We start from the raw sequence: 22,369 nt of genomic DNA on the forward strand, positions 1-22,369 counted from the left end.
TCTTGTATTTTTTAAATTTGTAGTTGTGTTTAGTAAATTATTCAACTTCAGGGCCACCGTAAAAAATCCGCTTCAACTGAAACAACCCGAGACCTAAAGTACCATCAAAAGATACGGATCTGCATCCCAAAATAACAAGTAGCCACACAGAATGCTGCCTGTCCAAATAGCATTACATGCCACAGAAACACCTGCCTAAAGAAAAAAACAACAACAACAAAAAACGTACTTTGCAAAGTATTACCAGGGATTGCACAAGAGGCCTCAGGACAAGCAGACTGCTGAAACGAGGATGCAAACTCACCTGCAGGACTTTGGGACTGCCCTGTCGGCCCAGTGTGCCCAAGATCAGACCCCATCTCTGGGCCAGCCGAGCCTGGTCGATGGCCTGCAGCCTGGTGGCGCGCATGGCCTTGTGATCATAGTATTCCCTGGAGAACACCTTGCTGTAGGGGTCATATCTACAAACAGGCACAGAGACAGAGAATTGCTATGGCACACAGATGTTTTAGGAGGTGTGCGTAGGCATAAACATGGGAAGTTTTAACACTCCCATTACCAGCTGTTGTTTGGGTATCTATCTCGAGGACGGAAATACGCAAAAAGAAGGGAAGTTTAATCATGAAAAGCCATCAAGTATGACAGGAGCTGCAGTATCTTAGGGAATGGGGGTATTTCAGAGCTTTTAATCTCTTTTTCTCTGCTACACTTGAGATTAGAATCTTGTTTATGAGGGGGAGACCTGTGATCTTAGCTGCAGTGTATGGATGTATAACAACTGAGTTTGGATTTAAATTCAAACAAGTTTGCTTGAAGTGTATTATTTAGAGCAAAATTATTTAGCACTTTTTTCAAAGCACAGTAATATTAATGATTTGCTGACTTAGAAGATATTGGAAAACAGAACAAGAAGTATTTTCTTTGATTCAAACATCTAAATTCTTCAGATTATAGTTTTTTTGTTTTGTTTTTTTTTACAAGTGAAAATCTAAAGACTTATCTTACCCGTCTGTTTTCAGCACCCTTTAATCGAATACAACTAAACTGCCAGTAGCTTTAATTCACCTAATTAGTAAAAGGAGACCATCTGTGTGTAATTCAATCTCAGTATAAATACAGCTGTTCTGTTCTGGCTCAGAGGTTTGGTAGAGAAAAATGGCAGAGATGGGAGGGACAAGATAGTGGGAAAAAAATGTTAAAGCAGCTACAAAACAATACCCCCAGCAATCCCTCATCTGAAACGATGGCATGAAAAAGGAAAGCCGTTTTTAAAGATAATGAAAAGAAAGGCTAATTAGCACAGCCACCGTTGACAGAGGATAAACAGTTTTCCCATAATGGTAAGTTAGCAACTGCAGCAAACTGGCATCTGCGGTGTGTACACAAGCATGATTGACAGTGCTGGAAACAGCCAATCAGACCCTCCTCCTGGCTCTGATTGGTTGAGTCTGAGAGGAAGTGGTGTCTTTCTGGGAACAGCAGCAGGACCACAGAGAGGAAGCAGATGCTTTTCACAGGTTACCTATCTTATATTATACTGTATTTTTTTAAATAAAAGTTATATACTGACATTCCAGGAAAGAAAACATTACATACGTAAACATTTCTCTAATGTGTTCTTTCATATTACCTGTAGGCAGGAATGTCTGGGTTTGCGATCATGATCGACTCCAAGTGAAATCTTCCATCTCCAAGATAACTAAAGAAAAATACATTTAATTGTTAGCACGGGAATTGGAAAAAAAAAAACAAAAAAGATAAAAATAAATTGTCTGTCTTCACCTGCGGTTTCTCAATATGAATGTGGCGTAGATATACAACCTTTTTTTAAGAAACACAAATCGGCTAACATAAATGCATATTGGAGCTGCTTGGATGTGGAGGGTGTTCAGGTCTGTACCTGTTCTTACTTGAGACATGCAAATAATCTCACTAATTGCTTTCTTTGTTGAGCAGCTTGAAACGGGGATGTAGGCCGTTTGCCATGCAGGCAATTTTGAAACTCGACGAGTCTAGACTATGTGTCAGAGCGCGTGTATGTGAAAACGTCCACTTGTTTCCCCGTGCGCCCCAGTAAAATAATATGCAATGACGGAACAGAATGAAATCTGGTACAGCCTCCTCTGCGTAGCTTTTCATTGCTGAGAAACGTCCGAGCCCCTCGTATAATTACATCCGCGCACAACAAACCTGCAAGCACTTCAGTCCCGTTGTCCGATTCCGGCTGCGCTCTCTGAGCCTCCACCTTATCGTCATGTTCACATCCACATATTGTTCTTTTATAGAAACGAGCAAAAGCGCATTTCAGAAGATAGAAACGCCCCACTGATCTTTTCTTAAAGCTCTTTTGAATACAATTTCTGGCTGCTAAGAGTTGTTTTTCTTTTTTTTTTCTGTCCAGTGCTTCAATGACTTTGTATGTGCATTTACATTTTGTGCATGCAGCATTTCTGTCACACTTGCTCAGTTCTAATTAAAATAAAAATAAACCAAAGTCGAGTTTTAATTAATGCCATTTCAAAAGGTTACGATATTCGACACTGTAAAAGATATGTCACAGCTAAAGAAACTGAACTCTGATGCTGTTGTTAGAGACAGCGGCTTATCTGTCCTGACATTAAATTGATAATAATTTATTAAAGTCATAAAGGAAATCTAATTATTGAAGGAAACTATTACTCTGTAATTAAGCTTTCAGTGATGTCGCAACATCACAACAGAACACTTTTTTTCTCCATTTGGTGCCGCATGAGAGAGAGAGCGTTGAAGATCATGTTTATGGAGCCTCATCATAATATCTACATGTTTTTTATTAGTTTAAAGCATGCATGTTATCAGTTTTACAAGTTTTCTGTTTTCTGTTTATTCAGGACTGTATCTCACCACAGTTATATTCTTTTCCATGTACAAAATCAATAACTATATAGTAGAAATGTAAGAAAACATAGGCACACTTTACATAAGGGAGCCATGGTTTGTCAAGTCTTAAAGCTAGTGTTTTATTCATGAGGATTTAATTGCACTACAGTGATACAGCAGTCACTGTAGTACATCACTAATATTGTAGAAAACTAGTTACATTTATTTGAGTCATTTTTTGAAAATAAATGTACTCCTAGGACTCCAGTAGTTTTACTGTGCTGCACGTTTGACTTCTGCTTGGGTAACAATATTTTCAAGTATAACTACTCTCAATACTCAGATAGCATCTAAAACCAAACATTTCTCCTTCGTTGGTGTCCTCAACTCTCGAAGTTGAGAGAACAGTAGCCTGGCTACTGTCTTCTGAAGCAACTCTGCTTGATTCTCATCTCCCTTCAGTTTTCCACCTGGGATTTTTACCCATTTAGCTGAATTCCTCTGACAGGGTTTCAATCGGGCCAATCAGCAAACAGAAGAAAAAGTTTTGAACGATGTTGATTTTCTGTGCTGCTTTAGAATTGTACTCTAGCTATGGTTGTAGTTTTGTCAACATTTTATTGTTGGCAAAGAGGTTATGGCCGTGAGCGCGCACAACTTCCGGTCAGCTTCATCAAACTGGCACATTACAAACATTGTGGCCAAACATTATCAACTGGGTGAAATCAGATCCAACGGCTTAAAATGTCAGAGTCCACGCCTCCAACAAGCAATCGCTTCTCAATAGCTAAAGGTCCAGACCCTCTGGATGAACCCCACTTGTGCCTACTGCCACCAAACTCACCCACAGGTTCTGCATAGCTACTCTTTGCAGATGAATCCGTCACATTCTGTTTGATGTTGTCTAGAATGCACCAAAAATCTGAATATTGTTCTTAATAGGACCTTTTTCTTTCACCAATATGATAGGTTCTCTGTCTACAGCCAGAGCCAGTAGCTGTGTTTCCATTACAAATGTGCACAAAAGATTTTCAATATTCCGCTAATGTCGAAAAAACCCAATTTCACAATTTCCATTAAATAAGAAACACAACTAAAACCACACATTAATAAGTTTGTTCATGTGATAAGTCATTAAGAAAAATGTCACGTCATCATTCTCCAACTTCTTGTTTTCTTCTTCTCCATGGCTTCGGCCAGAGGCAACAATCAATTGTTGATCATGTGATGTGAACAAGTGATTTCCATTGCAGTTTTGCAAGGAAAAAAAAATTGATACGGTCAAGAAAACCACCTCAACCTGGCGTCAAAACTTTGATCAAAAAACGACAGCTTTTTCAAAATTGCTATGTTTCCATTAAGTGGATTTATTTTCAAAATGTCAAACTGCGCAATTGTATGGTCAACAGAAACGCAGCTAGTGACAGGACTACAGAAGGTGTCATTATGGATGCAAAGTTACCGTCCATATAAGGACAGTAGTTACTTCCTGTTTCAGTGGATGTGACTAAAAAGACTTTTATGTTTGAAAAAGTTTATCTGCTTTGAAGACCAATGAGAAAACCAAGTAGGATTTAAATGTTTATGATTTAAAATATAATACTGTTTGTATAAATATTAGAGAGCTTCTCAAAATGTGATAGATGGACAACATATGTTAAATAAGTATGTAAAGCACACAGTAACTTTTGCATTGCTTTCGTCTCCACTTGTGCACATAGCGAAGCTTTTCCATGTGTTTTCACGTACTGGAAGGTTCGAATCACATGGTCTAACACCAAATGACTAAAGCTAAATGTGTGCAGATAAGACAGAGTACGAATTTTCACCTATACATAATTAAATCAGGGAAATTACATTATCTCGCCGTGTGCAACAAAGCCCAGGATTTGTCGAACACAGACCAGCACGGCATGTTATTGTCGAAAAGCAGCTGCAGGCAGGTTGTTTTGCTGCTTTACTTCTGCAAATCTCTCTGTTCCTTTTTCCCCCAACCCTTTGAAATATCTTACCTACACACAGTTAAGTAAAGAAAACACACACACACACACACGCACACGCATGCACACACACACACTAGTCTAGTCTTTTAGAAGTCATGCAACAACTGGCTGGAAGTTATATTTTATCCACAGAAAATGAGATAACTTAAAATAGGCAATCACATGAGCTGCAACAAATGTGTAAACAAACTGAGATGTGCTGCGCAGTTTATCAATTCTCGCCATGCGCATGTCGCAGTAGGTGTCGCGCTTCGAAAAAAGCTCTTATTTAAAAAGTTGGAAAATTTGGCACGGACGTGGCTATGTTGCGGTTTTAAGACATCCAAAGCTGTCAAGCTACATCGAATTTGCAGATTTCCACAGTGAGAAGGTATTTTTAGCCTCCCGGGGGATCAGCATCTGGCTTCTCCTGGCTGCTTATGGAACACAGACAAACCTGGTTATCTCTGCCAACTACATTTTATGTGACTGGGAGTATTGTCACAGTGATTATGACTTAAATCACACGAGTGGGCATGGAACCGGCGAGAGGGGAAGACAGGAAGAAGGAGGTTTCTTACATTATGGCATCGACGTGGCGATCCAAGCGTGGAGAGGTGCAGCCTAGAATTTCTCCCGGTGACAGAGGCCGACACTGGGGGACAAGCACATCATACTCTGGCCTCAGGGCTGCACTCACAGCCTGCAACATGAAGGGGAGGGGAGAGAATTTCCACATATTTATTCTAAGGGGGTGAGACAAGGGTCTGCAGGATTTTACTTTTGCAATTTTGATCACCTTTCCCCAAAGAAAGATAGTTTTTTTTTTCCTTCCAGTGAAGTTAGGCACTAGATTCTGAACAATCAAAAAATTCCTGCATTTTTTTTTTTAAGATAAATCATATTTGAATGTTACATTTCGAGTAGATTTTTAAAATAGCCCCTTTTTTATAATCAGTGTAGAGTAATTAGTGTAATTAATTACTGATTATTATAAAGATTTCTTAATGGAAAGGTCAAGAATTTAGTTTTCCAACTGATTAATGAAGTTTAAAATAACATTCCTTTTGTTCAGAATTTCTAAATGTATTATTTATAAGATCTGATTATAGATAATTCAAAAGTGAACAAAACATCAATAAAATATAAACATTCGTTACAGTGTTGGGTGATAAGATTTCAGTCTGCTCAGTTCTGAGCCGTTTCAGGGCCTTCTGTCACTTTAAATCCAAATAAGTTCCTTCCCTCAACTAAACATTTAAATGACGGCAAATAGATACACAATTATACATCTGTTACGACTGACGGCGTAAAGTCAATTATTAAATGATGAGTGTGCAGGTGCCCGTCCCTGATTGGTTCAAAGAAGACGACGGAGATGTCCTATTGGCTGCTTTCCGGAGGTGACGGATATAAAGGCTGCTGAAGCGGACTTCCTGTGTTCCATCCTCGACTTATCTCCACCGGCCACACCCCTTTTCCTTTGTTTGTCTGTTTTTCCCCCAACAACGCCCTCCGTAACACCTCCTCTATGCTGTATCTGGAAAACACCATTAACAATATGAGGATAAGGCACTTTGATGTGTTTAGCAGCTTATCTACAACCTAAGTGAAGCTTCATAACTTGGCTTTTCTGCACTCACACACAGGAAGTCCGCTTCAGCAGCCTTTACATCCGTCACCTCCGGAAAGCAGCCAATAGGACATCTCCGTCGTCTTCTTTGAACCAATCAGGGACGGGCACCTGCACACTCATCATTTAATAATTGACTTTACGCCGTCAGTCGTAACAACATCTGTACATCTTTGCAGAAAAAGCAGCCTACTGCAGTAATAAAACTGTTGTACATACCAGCAGCCATTGTACAGCGCATACAGTGGTAAAACGAGCCAAAGCCCAACTTGTGTTGCTAGGTGATGGGCTGGCCTTTGTTGGGGTTCCTAGGTGAAGGGCAGTGCCTGCTCATTTGTGACTCAGCATTCAGGAGGTTTTTGAAACAGCTAATTTTCCAGACACCAAAGAACATTAACTTATTGGGAGTGTTTTTTGTTGTTGTTGGGTTTTTTTTTAAGCGCTTGGAATGTTTTTAGAAGCAGTAAAACCCAAATGGATGTACAAAAATGTGCAAAATGTGAATTTTGCATAATACGTCCCCTTTTAGGAGTATTTACCATTCATTTAAAAAAAACATGGCTTCAATTAAGCTGAATTTACAACTAATAGCTTTCTACCTTTTGGCTGAAAAGAAAGCATAAATTAATGGAAAAGTTAGAGATATTGTATTATAATCTCCATTATATCTAAAATGAAATGAAATAGATTGAATCACTTCATTAGTCTTTCCTGAAAATTCATCATAGAAACTGTCTTTAGATCTAATAAAATCTACTGAAGAACAAACCATATAGGCATCCATACATAAAAAAAAAAAACTACAATGATGCACGAAAGCCGCAGCGAAATGACAAAACATGCAATTTAGAATCACTCAGGAGTGTAGAGCGATATAAAAATAGTGCATTTTACATTAGCAAAAGCCCACAGCAGTGGTGAAGAACTCAGAAAATGAAAGCAGCAGAGCACATTATAGAACAGCGAGGCAGCAAGCCAGAGAGAGGGATGTTAAAGCTTAATACTATAACTGCTGCCACTGCTTATGTAAAGAGCAGTCCTGAGCATGATGCTGAACTGAGAGGCTTTCCGAGGTCATTGCGCCTTTCAAAGCAAAAATAACTGCTGCCAGATTTGACAAACCCACACTTGAACTGAGCTCAGAGAAGGGTTCATGAAAACCAGGCACCACAAAAAAAAAAAAAAAAAAAAAAAAAAACATACATATATTGTGCAAGGGTTGAGATGAATGTTTGTCTGTATATTTCTGCCGCACCAAAAAACCAAAAAAACAAAATAAAAATCAGAGAAGGATAAATACAGAAGTCAAAACTGTAACTCATGAGAGGACGAAAAATATAAATTGTGGAAGTCACCCTGGATGTTTTCCTGATACCATGACTGTATCATGTCTTGAAAAGTATTCAGATTAATTTCAGTTTACCTTACATGGATATTATTTGACAGTCCAGTAGAAAGTAGTGTAATATTGTGAACTGGAAGGAAAATAACATAGCAACATAGTGAATGGACTGCATTTCAATTCAACTCCCTTCATTCTTCTTTGCAAAATAACTGAAGATTCTCTTTTGGATTCAGGTTGTGAACTCTTGAAAAAAAATTGATTTAAGCTCAGGATTTGTTTTGTTTTTCATCTCATTACCTAGTGGGAAGTTGTACCTCATGCCCAATCTGACACCTTTTGCTGCCTGTTGCAAGTTTGCTCAAATAATTTATCTCTTATATAGTAACTTCCAAAGTTTGGCTTTTTATTATTTTTTTTAAAGGTTTTGTTGGCTCTAGTGGCCTTTATTTGAAAGTAGTTCGACAGGAAACAGGGTAATTAATGAAAGAAGGGGGAAGACATGCGGCAAACGTCACTAGGCCGGGAATCGAACCTGTGGCCACCGCCACGAGGACTAAGGCCTTATTACGTGGGTCGTGCTTTACCCCTATACCACCACAGCACCCCTGGTCCTGCAACTTTTAATCAGGTGCAACTTGGGTATGTTTTTTTTTTCCCCTTCATGGTATTTTTTGACTGATGTGTTAAATAATAATTCATACTGACATACATGAACCATGGAGTAAATATTACCATCTGCAGACAAGAGGAAAGCTAATCACAGGCTGGAAGCTAGACGACCACAGCTGGAGGTACGAGTCAACAGTTGGATACATAAACTTTAGAAAGTGTTGCTGGTGTTCTGATGATCTCACTTGTCAGATTAGAAATAGCTACGTCTATCTGATGGTGCTATCCTTAGCGACTGCTAGACACCTGTTAAGGCTTTTGAATGGTCCAGTTATGTCTCCATGCACTCGTAGTTGTCAAGGAGATGAATATAAATGATTTTGCAGACAAATAAATTATTTCATACAACCCAAGTTCCTCTCTATCATTGCGGATTTACACTGCATGCGTCTCCACTCCGCTGCGTTACACACTTCGCTGACGGAGAGCAGCTGTTCCTGCTCACCTTGATTAGAGAAGGACATCGAGGTTCAGAAAGAGCCAGAAGACTTCTGAGCTAAAGTCGATTGTTTCCACGAGTTCATTGAAAAGCAGTTGAACAAAGTTTCACTGAATCATATCATTAACATGAACAAGATCCAATCACATTTGACAATTTCTGAATAATTTCAACTTGTACTCTAGTGGATCTTGTATAAACTTATGCACTTGATAATTTGTCTTCTGTTCATTTTTTGTGACAAATTTAATAGAATATTTATTTTCAGAATTTGAACCAAGTGAAGCCAAAATTATGCCGTTAGAGGAGTTCTGGATATTTGTCTTAAATGCAAAATGTATGTTTTGTTGTTTGTTTTTGGTTTTTTAAGTTTTTGCTTAATTAGTGCTCTGAATATGTTGTTCTTTCAGCAAACAGCCTAATTGGTTACTTAATGTGTTGATAATTATTTCAACAATCAGTTAATCAGAATTAATCAGCCTCACATACAGTATATTTCTACATGTGTAACTCAATCTATCTTCCCATCATCTCTGGGAACTTCCCTGCTTTTCATTTGCTTTTATTTTGTCCATGCAAATCATAGTTCCATGGTGCTGCCACCTCCGTGTTTCGCAATGCGGATGGTGGGTTCAAGCTGATGTGCAGTCTTAGTTTTACACTACATGTAAAACACTATTTATTAAGTAAGTGACTTATGAAGGTAATTGCACTGGATTTTATTAAAGTGTATCAGAGTAAGTGGCAGTTGGATACTTTTATTCAGACTTTTATAAAAAAAATATGTGTGTGTGTGTGTGTGTGTGTGTGTGTGTGTGTATATATATTCCCTCTCTTAAGCGTCTAAGTGTTTAATACCTTCTGTTCGGTTTATGTTATTGCATAAACTCGCAATAAAGCACAATCAATTTTCTGGTTCTGACATGACAGAATATGACAAAGAATGAACACATCTGCAAAGCACTGCAGCTAAAAATGAGAACAATAGCCTTGGTCGATTACCTGCAATGCTGCAACAAACTGAATGGTGCTGACAAGTGCCAGGGATTGTCCAGGATGGAAGTTGAACTTCACTGTGTCCAGGAAGTGTGCATTGTCCATCTGGATATCCACAAACACATACAGCATCTTGATCCCCGCGGTGGAGTCTATGGGGACTGCAGGGAGGTGGAGACAAACAAACAAAAAAAGGAAAGGGGAGACAGATGAATAATTCACTCTTCTGTCAGATGAATCGGCAACATATACACAGCTGATGGCGCCCGAAACATTAAAGCCTTTAACATGTTCAGACGTCGAGCTATACAGGATCTATGAAGGTACATTTATAGCTCACAGCTGGCGTCTGCGGGGTATAATTGAAAATCATTCCCATCAAGTTGCCAACTCATGCAGGAACTGATGCAAAGACCTCAATTATTTAGGGAAGTAGAGGGACACATGTGATTGCTATTAATGCTATTAATTTCATAGGCCATTTACCACGCACTTGAGCTTAGAAGGCGTTGCTAGAGACGTGCAGAAGAAGAAGAAGTTGTTGCTGAGTGAAGATGGCAAGAGTCCAGGACAGGAAGGGCAAAAAAGGAGTGAGGGACGCATAAAACAAAAGAATTACCAATTGTTTTGACAAAAACTATTATTCATCATTTTATTTCACGTAATATGCTCATCGGGAGCAAGAGGACATCTTGTTTTAATTGAATAAATGGTCCATTAAGGTGAAAATTTTAAGATTGCAGGAGGTTCCTTAATGTCCCACATTAAACAACTCATGAGCAAAGAAAGATACGTGAATTCAGAAAGCACACAGACATCCAAACCTTTTTCTTCACAGGAGACTGAAAGCAGACAGGAATGAAACAAGAGCAAATAAATGAGGAAATCCCAACTGAGATATGCTGAAGAAGACCAAATTAATTTAGAGAGAGGGAGATTTCATAGACTGCTAAAGGAAGTCCAAATAGTTTGCCGCACAAGGCAGAAGTGGAAAAAGTAAAAATGATCCAGAGTGTGAGAGAGGTGGGGTTGTAAAATTAACTGGATAGAGAAAGAATTAGCGACTCCACATTTGATCCAGGAAGTATAAGGTATGGATATTGATGGGTATTAGAAGCAGCTTGATTTGGCTACAGGGCCCAAGGAGGTAAAACTAAGACTAAAAGTGTTGCGCATGACGAGTAAACCTCTGAACTGAGACTACCATCTGTCCGTTGCTTGTTTATCGGTACTGCCAAACAGTAAAAGGGCAGAGCAAAGCGACATCGATCTGTGTTCACATTACCACGGCGGTTTGAGTGCACTTAGGTGCCGCAATTAGAGAAACAGTCAATGAGACAGACAGGACTCACTGCACAATCACTGGGTTTTATTCTCATGTGTTATAGCAATAAGGCCTATTAGCACAGCTCCTTATTAAACAACAACATAAAAAAAAACATGTAAACAGCTATGTGGGCAAATTTATTAAAAAGTAAATGTTGATAATGGAACATGGGTTCATCAACAAACAGATACAAGATTCATTTGTTAAAAGTGAGCATATAGGCAATCTTCTAACAAGTGTTTGATATTAATGGACATGAGCAATTATGACACAGAGTAAAGATAGTTGACGTCATATTACAGTTTTAACTAAATGAAGTTATCTAAAACAATTTACCAAATAGATTTTAAAACAGAATCTAAAACAGAATTTACATCTAAAAAATTGTTTGTCAAATGTTTATTGGGCAGAAAAAAATAACTTTCTACAAAGTAACAAGTGTAAAATAAGATTTCTTTTGTAACCATCTGCTCAGGTAGCAAGACAGTAGGTATAGAACTAGATATACAATACTAGATACACAATACCACTTAATCAATATTCTTTTTGCATCTACTAAAGCTGGTGAGTGAGAAAAAGCTTAATATTAGCAAAGTCAAAACATCTTTGGCATTGCACTGCAAAATCACAAAATCGTACCAAGTACTTTTGATACATAGTAGTCAAAATATTGTTTACACTTGAAATAATAAAAAAACCTAACTTACAAGTAATTTTCCAGCAAGAGAAATTAGTAACTCCTTAATATTGATTAAAAAAGTACTACTTTTACAGGCAGATTATTTCACTTATAACGTGAGAAAAAATGCTTTAAGTGAAATAGTCTGCTAATAGAAAAAGTACTTTTTAATCTATACTAAGAAATTACTGACTTAAAACAAGCTCTTATACCTTGCTGAAATTATAGTTGAAAGTTAGTTTTGTCTTATTTCAAGTGCACCGAGTTATTTGCACTAGAAACTAGACATACATACTTGGTAACATTTTGTGTTTTTGATGGTGATACTCTTTTTCCAATGTCTTTTTTGTTGTTGTTGTGCAAGACTGTACAAACTTTAATCTCAACAAAAATAAATAGATAACTGCACTATCACAGTGAGTCTGCATCATGTCTGTCAGTGAAAGAGATAACCAAGAGTTAAACCTGAGCAGATCTGATTTAACTGCAAGTGAATGCTGAGGGGAGAGGTGTGGAGCGATCTGCATATTTATAGATCCATCCCTACTCTAAAGGAGGTTAAGGTGTACAGTTACATCTGAGCTGTTTTAACACATGGACACATTTGTTTTAAACCGATGGGAAAAAGCATCTAAATATATTGCTCAGATGAACTGTAGAATATCTGATTTGTTTTAATCATGTCACATTGATTTTGGATGCCTAGTTCTAAGGTACTCTGACAATGGTACTTAAGAGGATGGGATAAATTATATATTTAAAAGGAAAAAAACACTGCAGAGAAAATGAAAGGAACACAGAGGAGACAGTAGCTCTGAGTCACTCTGAGGCCCGAGTCTTTCATCTTTCACAGGTGGTTGAAATCTTAGGAAACAGTGCAAATGATGTCTCATGGCTGAGAGATGAAGGCTAAGATCACAGACAGAAAGATGGCCATAAACAAAAATGTTCTGGCAATTTCTTCTCGTCTAACTTAACCCTGAAACTGACTTTAAAAACTTCAACTTTGTTGCTTTTAAGCATAGACGCTGATGTGCGACTGTCCCCCACTCCCTAGAAATAAAAATATCAGCACTAACCATCATTTCGCTACAATTGATGAATAACGGCCAAACTAACAAAAACAGGGGAGGAAAAAACATTTCCTTTGTTTTCAGTCACATTAAGATTCTGTTGGTCATTTCTGGTATTTTGCCGAGGTGAGCTTGTTCTGGCAGATATGTATCAAAATTATTGATTTAACATTTCTTCCCATGTGTAAAAGACAGACAGACAGACAGTGAGGTGAGACGCGTGAAGGTCCTGCGGAAATGCTTGAGGTTTCCAAAGGACAGCGCTGGTGTGTTTTCAACTGATGTGAATGTGATGCTGCAAAGACCCGCTGGGTCTTCAGTTGTCTACTACAAGTTGTTGGTCTTCAAAATAAAATCCTGACAAAACACATTGAAATAAGTTGTTGCAACTCGACAAATTGCTGAAAATTCTAAGCGCTGTAATTACATTTGCAAGGTTTACATGGTTCTAATTATCTACATTTTCCTTTCATCAATAACTCCTGTCAATCTCTGTCATTTTTTTTATGTCCATGTGGGCTACATGTTTTTTTCCAGGTAGCTCACTGAATGTAGGTGGGTAACCTTGGTGTTTTTTTCTTTTTTTCTTTAGGCATTCAGAGCAATAAAGAACCAGACAAACATGTACAAGGGAGATAAAGAACCATACTCAGACAGCTGTGACCATAGTGAACCATGAAATCTGCTCCCAGGGCACGGGCAGTGAAGTCGTCCACGCAGCAGGCACCGTACGTCACGTCCCCCATTATGATGGTGTCCGCCTCCGTGAATCTGTGAAACACAGAAGCAATAATCAGCGCAGTCACAGACCATGTGTGCCTCGCCTTGATTCATTCTATGGGGATCGATGCGCATGCCATGCGAGGCACTGTGTGATTATGGAAAAGCTGAGGTACGTCAATTCCTTTGTTGGAGCAGCAGGCCAAACCACAACTCATCGAGTCTGACGATTTTGCTGATCAATGGCTGACTCAAAACGAGAGGTTTACAGACAGAGCTGCTTTGTGGCTTAATGACCAGCCAATAACGGCCAAAACGTAGCATAACAGCACTGATATATGAAGGTTACTCATCAGTTGAGGTTACTAAGTTAGGTAAGTGAAAAGAAACAAAGGTAGAGTTAGGATTTTTTTTTTTTTTACGTTTTTTGAATTTATTGAGTGGAACTATATGAGGGTGTTTTCAGTGTTAGACTCCAGACTCCTTAATACAGGAGGAAAAGTATAAGGACTATTTATCCCAAAATCCACTTCAGCGGGAAGAGGAGGAGTTTCAGGAAAGAAACTTTGTGATGTCATGGAAGCTTAAAACAAAGGTCTGAGACAACACCTGTCCACTTTATGTAGCTCTGCTACATTGGAGAGGACAAAAAGTGCGCTACCTGAAAGCGACTGTGTTGTATTGTATAAACCGGCCAAAGAAATTAACCTTGATCCTGGCTTTACTCAGAAATCTGCAGAAGGTACCTTATAATTACAGGTTCTCCAAAATGTGCTGTTGATGACCCGACACTGGGTGGTGCAAATTGATGAGATGCAGCTTCACTGAGTCTGCCAGCCAAATGCAGCTGCAGGGCTGAGAACAGCAGGCCTGCCACACAACACACTACAAGCAGGTATCTGTAATTTGAAAAATGGCATTTAGTAGTGTAGCACACTAGTAGCTGCTAGAATAAGATTTAATATTTTCAGCTATTTTAAATTGCCAAAATCAAGTCAAATAGGAGGTGTGTCTGGCTAGCTGCTGGCTTTCCATTGATCTAGAGATTTCTTCACTTTTCTGTAAACTAACTGAAATGCGACGTCACATGACTACAGGCAACAGTAGTCATGTGACGTCAGTGATAGCCATTGTTTTTAGCCCTACCTTGTTGAACACTTGTTAATGAAAAACATGCTATTGTGAGTAAAAAAACTCAAAGTTTGCTTCGTTTCACCATCAGTGGGGCAAAGTAAGAGACATGTACATGGTATATTTAGGCTGCTAGAGAGTGAGAGAGAACAAGACTTAATGGAATGCAAGGTATTTGTCATGGTAGCTGTGCTAACCATGCTAATAGCTAAATTACAATGATATGGCTAGTTTTAAAGCCAACATACTTTTAAGTATGCAAAGCGTTGTAGCCTCTGCTACCAGTTAAAGAAAAAACAATGACCTAGATTGACTTTTATTATTGATTCATAAATCTAAATCATGAATGATGATTAAGAGCACACAGAAGCATTACAAAAAACAGGTTTTGGATATCAGCACAATCAGTTGATCTCTAATAACAAATTACTTTATAGAACCTCACTTAAATTTGAACTATCCCTTTAAAGTTATTCAAGTTTATATGCTTTTTAATCCCATCTATGGCCTGGATTCTTTGCTAATCTGCCTGGAAACAAGAAAAAAAACTGCTTCAACTACAGTTTGCTTGAAGAAAATAAGCCATTCAGGGTAAATCCTCCCAAGCACAAGTAGGTTATGAAAGTGTAACACAAACCATGTGGACCTAATGTTCCAGTTTAAAGTAATAGAGGAGAGAAAAAATAAGCTTCTTGTGAGGATAACTAACAAATTAAACATGCATCTATGGGCCCAAAATTCTTTGAAAGAACAACAGGATGCATTACTGAGAAAACAAGCATTTACTTTTATAGCCCTTTATGGGCAAATTAATGTAAGTAAAGTCATTAAGGCTAAGTAAAATGAATAAAATTCGAGTGGAACAAAGAACAAGTAAACGAACCATTTGAAAGAGAGGACAGAGCTGCAGGAGAGGGGGTAGTTGCAAAAAAAGGTGGTTCATGCCAGGTACTTGTGGTTTAAGTTTGACAGATTCAGGCTAGACAGAAAGCGGGGAGAACAGAGAAGAGACAGAAGGCTTAGGAAGTGATAAACAGACACGGCTGCATACAGAACAGCATCTGTTCCAGCCAACAGAATCTTCGTAATGCGTCTCCTGCTGCACAAGCTTTCAACCTCCATCCACTCAGTTTATTCCCCGGTTCTGGCCTCTGTGAAGGACCTCAGACAGAGTTTCTATTAAGCCTTTCCACCTTTGTTTTCTGTGATAAAAACTCCAGGTGGGGCTCTCTTTCGCTGGGTTCCTCCTACCCACCCCCAGCAATTGGCCCCCTTCCTATACAAGTTGTTTGTTTTTCTCCCTCTCCTACCATTTCCCAGTCCGGTCTACTCTAATGGTCGATCTCAAGTGAAGAGTGGCGCAGGCCAGCTGAGCCCAGCAAAAATCAGAACCAGCAATTTGTCTGGCAAATAAATATTTGCCTTTGATGATTTGAATCAATTACCCTCTCTGATGTTAAGATTCAGACTTTGTTTGCATCCGCGTGATTGTACTGTGAGCCAACAGCTGGCACATGTTGATGGTTTGCATGCTATTGTTTACATCTAGGAATTTCGCAAATTTTGGAGATGTCGGTATTATTGATTTAGTGCCATGCTCTACGGCAAAGGGAGAAATAACGCAGAAAAAGAAGACATTTTAGAGCAACTCAAAACCACTCATATTTTTTTTTTTTTTTAATCGCTCTCTGTGTCGGCCTTATGCTACACTCAGACCTATTGCCATAGCAACTAGCAAACAGCAGCTCCAACAGTGTATCAGGATTCAACACCAGAAAACACGCAAACATTTCCCACACAAAGAACAGAACATTCAGTCCATTACATTGTTATGTTTTCAGGCTTGATATTTATTTTGCGATTATTAATAAGCAATATTCTGAACACAGCAGTGATCGATTGATTAGTTAATTTAGACACCTGCTCTACTGATGATCTTTCAGAGTTGGTGTGCGCATCCCCCTGTTTTTTTCTGAACTGAAACACACCAAATTCCAAAGCACAACTACATGTTAAGATTGTCAAAGTCAAGCTAGCATAACTGACCTACTTCCCTTCCTCTTGCTATTTTTCTCTTTAATTAAAATTTGGCACTGAAACCCTAGGACCTTCTTATTTAGTTGTCAGTCTGACAATTAGTAGCAAAATATTGTGTCCTTTTTTCTTTTATATATCGTGTCTACATTTAAGAATTAGCGTAATATAACAATTTGACAGCTAACCAATGCTAGTCATAGTTGGTAAGCAGTTTATTGCCCTCCAGCAGGAAGTTGGAGGGAGGGATGTTGCGTGCAACATCTCATTGTAGTAACGGGTAGGTCCAGAGGTCTGTGGACGTTCATAGAAGTTTTTCAATTCATTGTGGTTGCTGTTTTTCGTTCAACAGAGTCTGCTGACTTTGTTTAGAAATGAATAAATGGGTATCCACCCTACAGCTAAAAATACACCGCATGCCCACCGGGGGGTGGGGGGATGGGGAATGCAATCCACTGCAGACCATGAAAAGCCATCTACAATGCAAAACACAGCACTACAGAAGATCATTGTATCTAATCAGCCATCTATCTGCCAAAAACATCATTATCACACTACCTCCACTGGCACTGCAAAGCATATCTAGTTATTTCCAGGGTGACATTTTATGGTAATAAATGCTAAGGATCTGAGTAAGAGGCCGATATGAGAGGTGCGATTCTACTGGGACGTAGGCACAGTAATTACTGGGCGATGCATACTCCCATATCTCACTGGGAGAAAGGAAAAGCGGCAAGATGGCTGATATGGTAAAGGAGGCTGTTAATAAAATCCAGATTTCCATAGCTCCATTTTAAAATAGAACATACAATGGAACAGGTTGGCACATATAAAGAAGGCTGTCCTATATCACTACTAATCTGCATATATTTCAACTCCTAAAGAGTCCAATCTCAACATTTTAGTTTGCACTTATCTGTTGTGCTGGTTGCGTTCTCGTACCACGTCGTATATTTGCACAGTTGTACTCTGCTCAGCCTTTCCAGCGGAAATGTCATTAAGATCTAATTAAGATGTCAGAGAAGCTTGTGAACTCCGAAACAGCCCTTGTTAATTAGCTCTTTAGCATACAATTTGAAACGTGTGAGAAATTATCCTCCGATTAAAATCTTTTCAATAATAATAATAATAAAAAAAACTGTACTGGTATCTGGCTGTCACAAACAGAACTACATGTCAACAACCGGGCTGTAAAATATGTTTACACGTGCCCACACAAACACAGGCTGTGTATTTACTGAAAGCTGATTGTATCGCTTTTGTATCAACAGGTTAAGCTGCTATATTTTTCATAAATAGCATTTCATTTAACTGCATTCCAGTTCTAGAGAAAACATCAAAGTGAGCTAATGTTTCCGCTCTGTCCTCCAGAGATGATATTCTTTTTTCTGATTTTGACAGGAATTCCTTCAGATGTCACCATAAAAGAGAAAGTTGTTTGGTAATAATATCTTACAGCTCAGAGATACTGCAGCAGACAAAGAAAATAAAAGGAGATAAAAAAAAAAGAAAGAAAAAAAAGCAAACCTGCCTCTGAAGCATCCCATTAGCACGCACAAAGACGTTCTGTCACTAAAGGCACTTTTCTTTTTATGGAAATACCTAGACTGAATTAAGAAAACAGGCTTCCTCCATCTGCCTGAATAGTTTGTTTATTTAAGATTGGAGTAATTTGTGATATGAGATGTTGCAAGTGATATGAGGGGGTTAGCAAATGTTCCCCAGAGGTGCCAGTTCTTCTCTCTTGCCGGCTGATCTCCACTTTCTCCGGGGTTTCCTCGGTGCATTATAAGCCTGGCGGGCCACCAGGCTTTACTTGCGCCCCCACCGGGCTAACCATTGTTTGTTTATAATAGTTTTTTTTTTTAAACACCAGTAACAGTGATAGCAGAGACAGATTAAAGAGTTTATTTGGTGAGAAGCACAATGGCAACATAGTGTTGGAAAAATTTTCATCATTTCATGTTTTCTACTAAGAGTCAATTGCATTTATTGCATTTATTGGTCACATTGATTTATCATTTACTCAAACCTTTTATTTCTAGACATAGTATCGTTTCAGAATAACATAGTGACGGATGAAGTGAGATTTCCACATTGCAGAGTTTATAGTTTGTAGAAAGACTAACCACTGCCCATCTTGTCTACACGGTGTTGGGGAGTTGAAGAGAAAGAGGCAAGAGGACTAAAGTATCTAAGGACAGGTGCAAAGATCCAATAAAATCAGGAGATGAATGCATAAACAAGACAACTATTTGCTGTCCAGCCTAGAGATCTTGCCTTTAATAAAGTTCTTAAGTTTATACAAAGACACTAGAAGAAGTTGGAATGTCCTATCATCGTCAAAACCAAAACTAAGTTACTGCTGGGTAAATTGGTTTCTGCCCTGGCACCCTCTTTCAGATCTTGTTTTTATTATTATTATTTCTTTTACAGCTATTCTCTGTCTATTTTTTATCCTGCTGTCAAGTTTGACATTAGGAGTTATAGCCATGGTGTTACTCTAACACCATCCATGAGTGTGATGCTGCTTGGACGTCTGCTCTCGCTGTATTCATGCAGAGAATAAAAAGCAGAGGTGATTGAGCCCACCCCTGGTGAACAACAACAGAGATGGAAAATGGAAGAAAGATTTTGGTTTTCAACTGTGGGACGCTTATGGAATCAAGAAAGAAGATCAATGTCCAACAAACAAACCCTTTCAACACACCGTGTGAGCTGGGTGCATGTCAGATTAGTTTGTTGGAAAAGCCAGTCAAATACCTCTTCAAGGGCCATAACGACTGCACTACGCGATGCTCACTAAGAACAGATCAAATGGAAAAGACAGAATAACACAAAGGATCCTCTTAAAGAAAAAACCGTAATGTTTGGAGCAGAAATGCTAATTTACAACGCTTTCTTTAAAATACTCCAAAGGGGACTTTAAAAATACTCAAAATACTTTCCGTGACAAACTATAATCAATTGCCTTATGAACATAGGATTTATTTGGTAGGGACAATGCCCAATAATTAACATTTCTGTAGATGGGTACTAATAGACACATTTTGTCTATTAGTACAAAATTAAATACTATAAATCCAAAACAAGGAAACTACAACACAATTATTATAAAAAGTATAAGTAGTAACTGTAAGTGATACTAGCATGGCTTAGCGAACTGAACTGATTAAAAAGTAATAGATTAGTGATAATGTGAATATAAAAAATAGCACTGAAAAAGACATAAGATCAAAGCTCCTCAAAACCATAAAAACCATAAAGAAGTTACTGTTAACAACTGAAAAAAAATGTTTATTATTAGGTCTAGCTTAAACAAAAAACACACTCACGCCATTCACCTTCACTGCTCATCATCCTCACGTTTCACCAAATGAGCTGATGATTATTTACTATTCAGAGCAAATATGGCAACTGAGGAGCGAACGCACACCGGCTGACATCGTGACAACATTGACATAGCTCAAAACCTACTCCAACATAAAATTAGTTGGGTCGTTGCTAAAAGAAAATTCATCCCTCATCAGTTGGTGTTTATTACTTTTTAATGACCTTAATTTTGGATAATTTCATTTACTATCTTTTAATACCTTTTACAACCCTGCAGACACCCTGCTTAATGCTCCCTCATTGCCCTAGCCGAGTGTGAAGACCGTCTCTGAATGCAGAGGATCTGACAAACCAAATACATGACAGTCAATCTAATTTGTCCCCGTTTTTTCCTCCTGCACTGATACAAGTTGTGTTGCAAGTTTCTGTAAGATCAATACTGCCATTCTCGTTTAACCGTCTCTTCTTCAAAGAGGTTTTTCTCTTTTCTAAGAAAGATCTCATTGAGTTTTCTTTTAAGTTTCTGTTAGTAAACACAGCACTTTTTTTTTTTATAAGGCTTCTCCAAAGTTATGATAGTTGGAGTACAGCGGAGAGAAAGCTTAAAAACAGTTTGATTATCAGTGGTGAGATGTTTAGCCAAAACTCACTGGTATTTGCGGTTTCTTGAAAACTTCCTGAAACATTGGAATCAAATACTCTCTTTTCATCATCATAGCTCGCAGAGTTAAGCATGTGAAAAGCTGCCAGGCGGTAAATTCAGGAAGGAAAAAAGGTAAGGGTTTTATAGGATTTATAACACAAGACTTGAGGAAAGCGACAAAATAAAACCAATAATAATAATGGTTTTATCTCAGAGAGGTAGTGTGTTCATTTAAACCATAAAACTAAAAACCAGGATTGAAAATACAATTTTATTTAAGTCAAAGGTGGAATAGGGAAGAACGAGGTTGGTTGTCTCTCACTTTTGACTTCATCTCTCAAATTGCTTAGTTGATTCCATTTTAATGTGAAATGGACGCCTACAGTGTCAGCTTGTCATAGAGTGAAGTTATACTTCTCAGGATCCAAGTATAACAAAAAGAGAATTTCATCTTCATCTGAAGATGGCTATTTCTGTATGCAAGTTTGCAAACAGAGAGACCAAAATAAATATGAAGCATTGAGGATGTATTTTTCATTTAATTAAAAGCTCATTTTAATTAGAATTCTGATATATTCTGAATACCAAGTGGGTGAAATTCCTCTACAACAACCACTGGTGGACAAATTTTACAGCAGTGTTCAGTATTTTACACAAAGCACTTTGCCTACAATCATTCTGACAGAAATATTCAGCAGGGTCACATGTGAAAAGCAGTGGCAGCTCTAGACCAAGTTTTCTAGGAGGTTCTGTGTCTTATTGGGCACAGAACAAAAAGGAAATAAACAAAAACATAAACGGGGAAAAAAAGACAATATTATTGCTCAATATATTAAGTCCACAACAATAATGCTGCACAATATGGCTGAAAAATATATCCTGATCAGTCGATATCAATAATTATTGATAGGGTTTTTTATTTTATATTTTACATATCTACCCAACTTGTCACATGACCTTTCCCATTTTATTCACAGCTTTCACTTCACACAGCAGCTATGAGGCATGGTGGCGAAACCTGAAGCTGCTGCTACGCAAGTTATTCAACTGGTTGTTGCTAGGTAACCAAAGAGGAAGCTAGTTTAGCTGGCCCGTGACAGGTTGGACAGCTAAGCCTTTCCATATTCTATCAGACGTATTATCTATTGGCAATGATCACCCAATGGTAATTTTACTAGCTCAGAAAAGTAGGAAAATATAAGTTAGTTTGGTGTGAAATAAAGGAAAAAATCCTAACAGTTCCCTCACCTCAATTTCTTGTATCAAATGACTGATATCATGTCATAAATCTCTAACCATTTTTGGAAATTTCCACACCAACATTCTTCAATAGTTCCCTTCAGGTTTGATTTGCTAAATCAAACCTGAAAAACAACCAACTCTGATCGCAAACTCAGTTTTACTCATAATTGAAAATAAAAATATCCAAGTAAACTGCTGCAACAAGAGCCAACGAGAATAAGCAAGACGGCCCTATAGAACAGGGCACTGTGGGACATACATTAT

At 38.2% G+C, this 22,369-nt stretch overlaps 1 protein-coding gene across 1 annotated transcript in view; it reads right to left on the reverse strand.

The window, feature by feature from the left end:
- Positions 1–22,369, reverse strand: part of dph1 (diphthamide biosynthesis 1) — an 80,043-nt gene that overhangs the window by 24,783 nt on the left and 32,891 nt on the right. Inside the window, exons 4-8 of the mRNA XM_014998854.2 lie at positions 13,652–13,773; positions 9,930–10,084; positions 5,423–5,544; positions 1,631–1,699; positions 305–461 (exon numbers count right to left, since the gene is read on the reverse strand). Of these exons, the coding sequence (XP_014854340.1) occupies positions 305–461; positions 1,631–1,699; positions 5,423–5,544; positions 9,930–10,084; positions 13,652–13,773 (625 nt within the window). The remainder of the gene's footprint in view (positions 1–304; positions 462–1,630; positions 1,700–5,422; positions 5,545–9,929; positions 10,085–13,651; positions 13,774–22,369) is intronic.

Source organism: Poecilia mexicana, unplaced genomic scaffold, assembly GCF_051168715.1.
Source record: "Poecilia mexicana isolate PSO_F unplaced genomic scaffold, ASM5116871v1 scaffold_13, whole genome shotgun sequence".
In the NCBI taxonomy this organism is placed as follows: domain Eukaryota; kingdom Metazoa; phylum Chordata; class Actinopteri; order Cyprinodontiformes; family Poeciliidae; genus Poecilia; species Poecilia mexicana.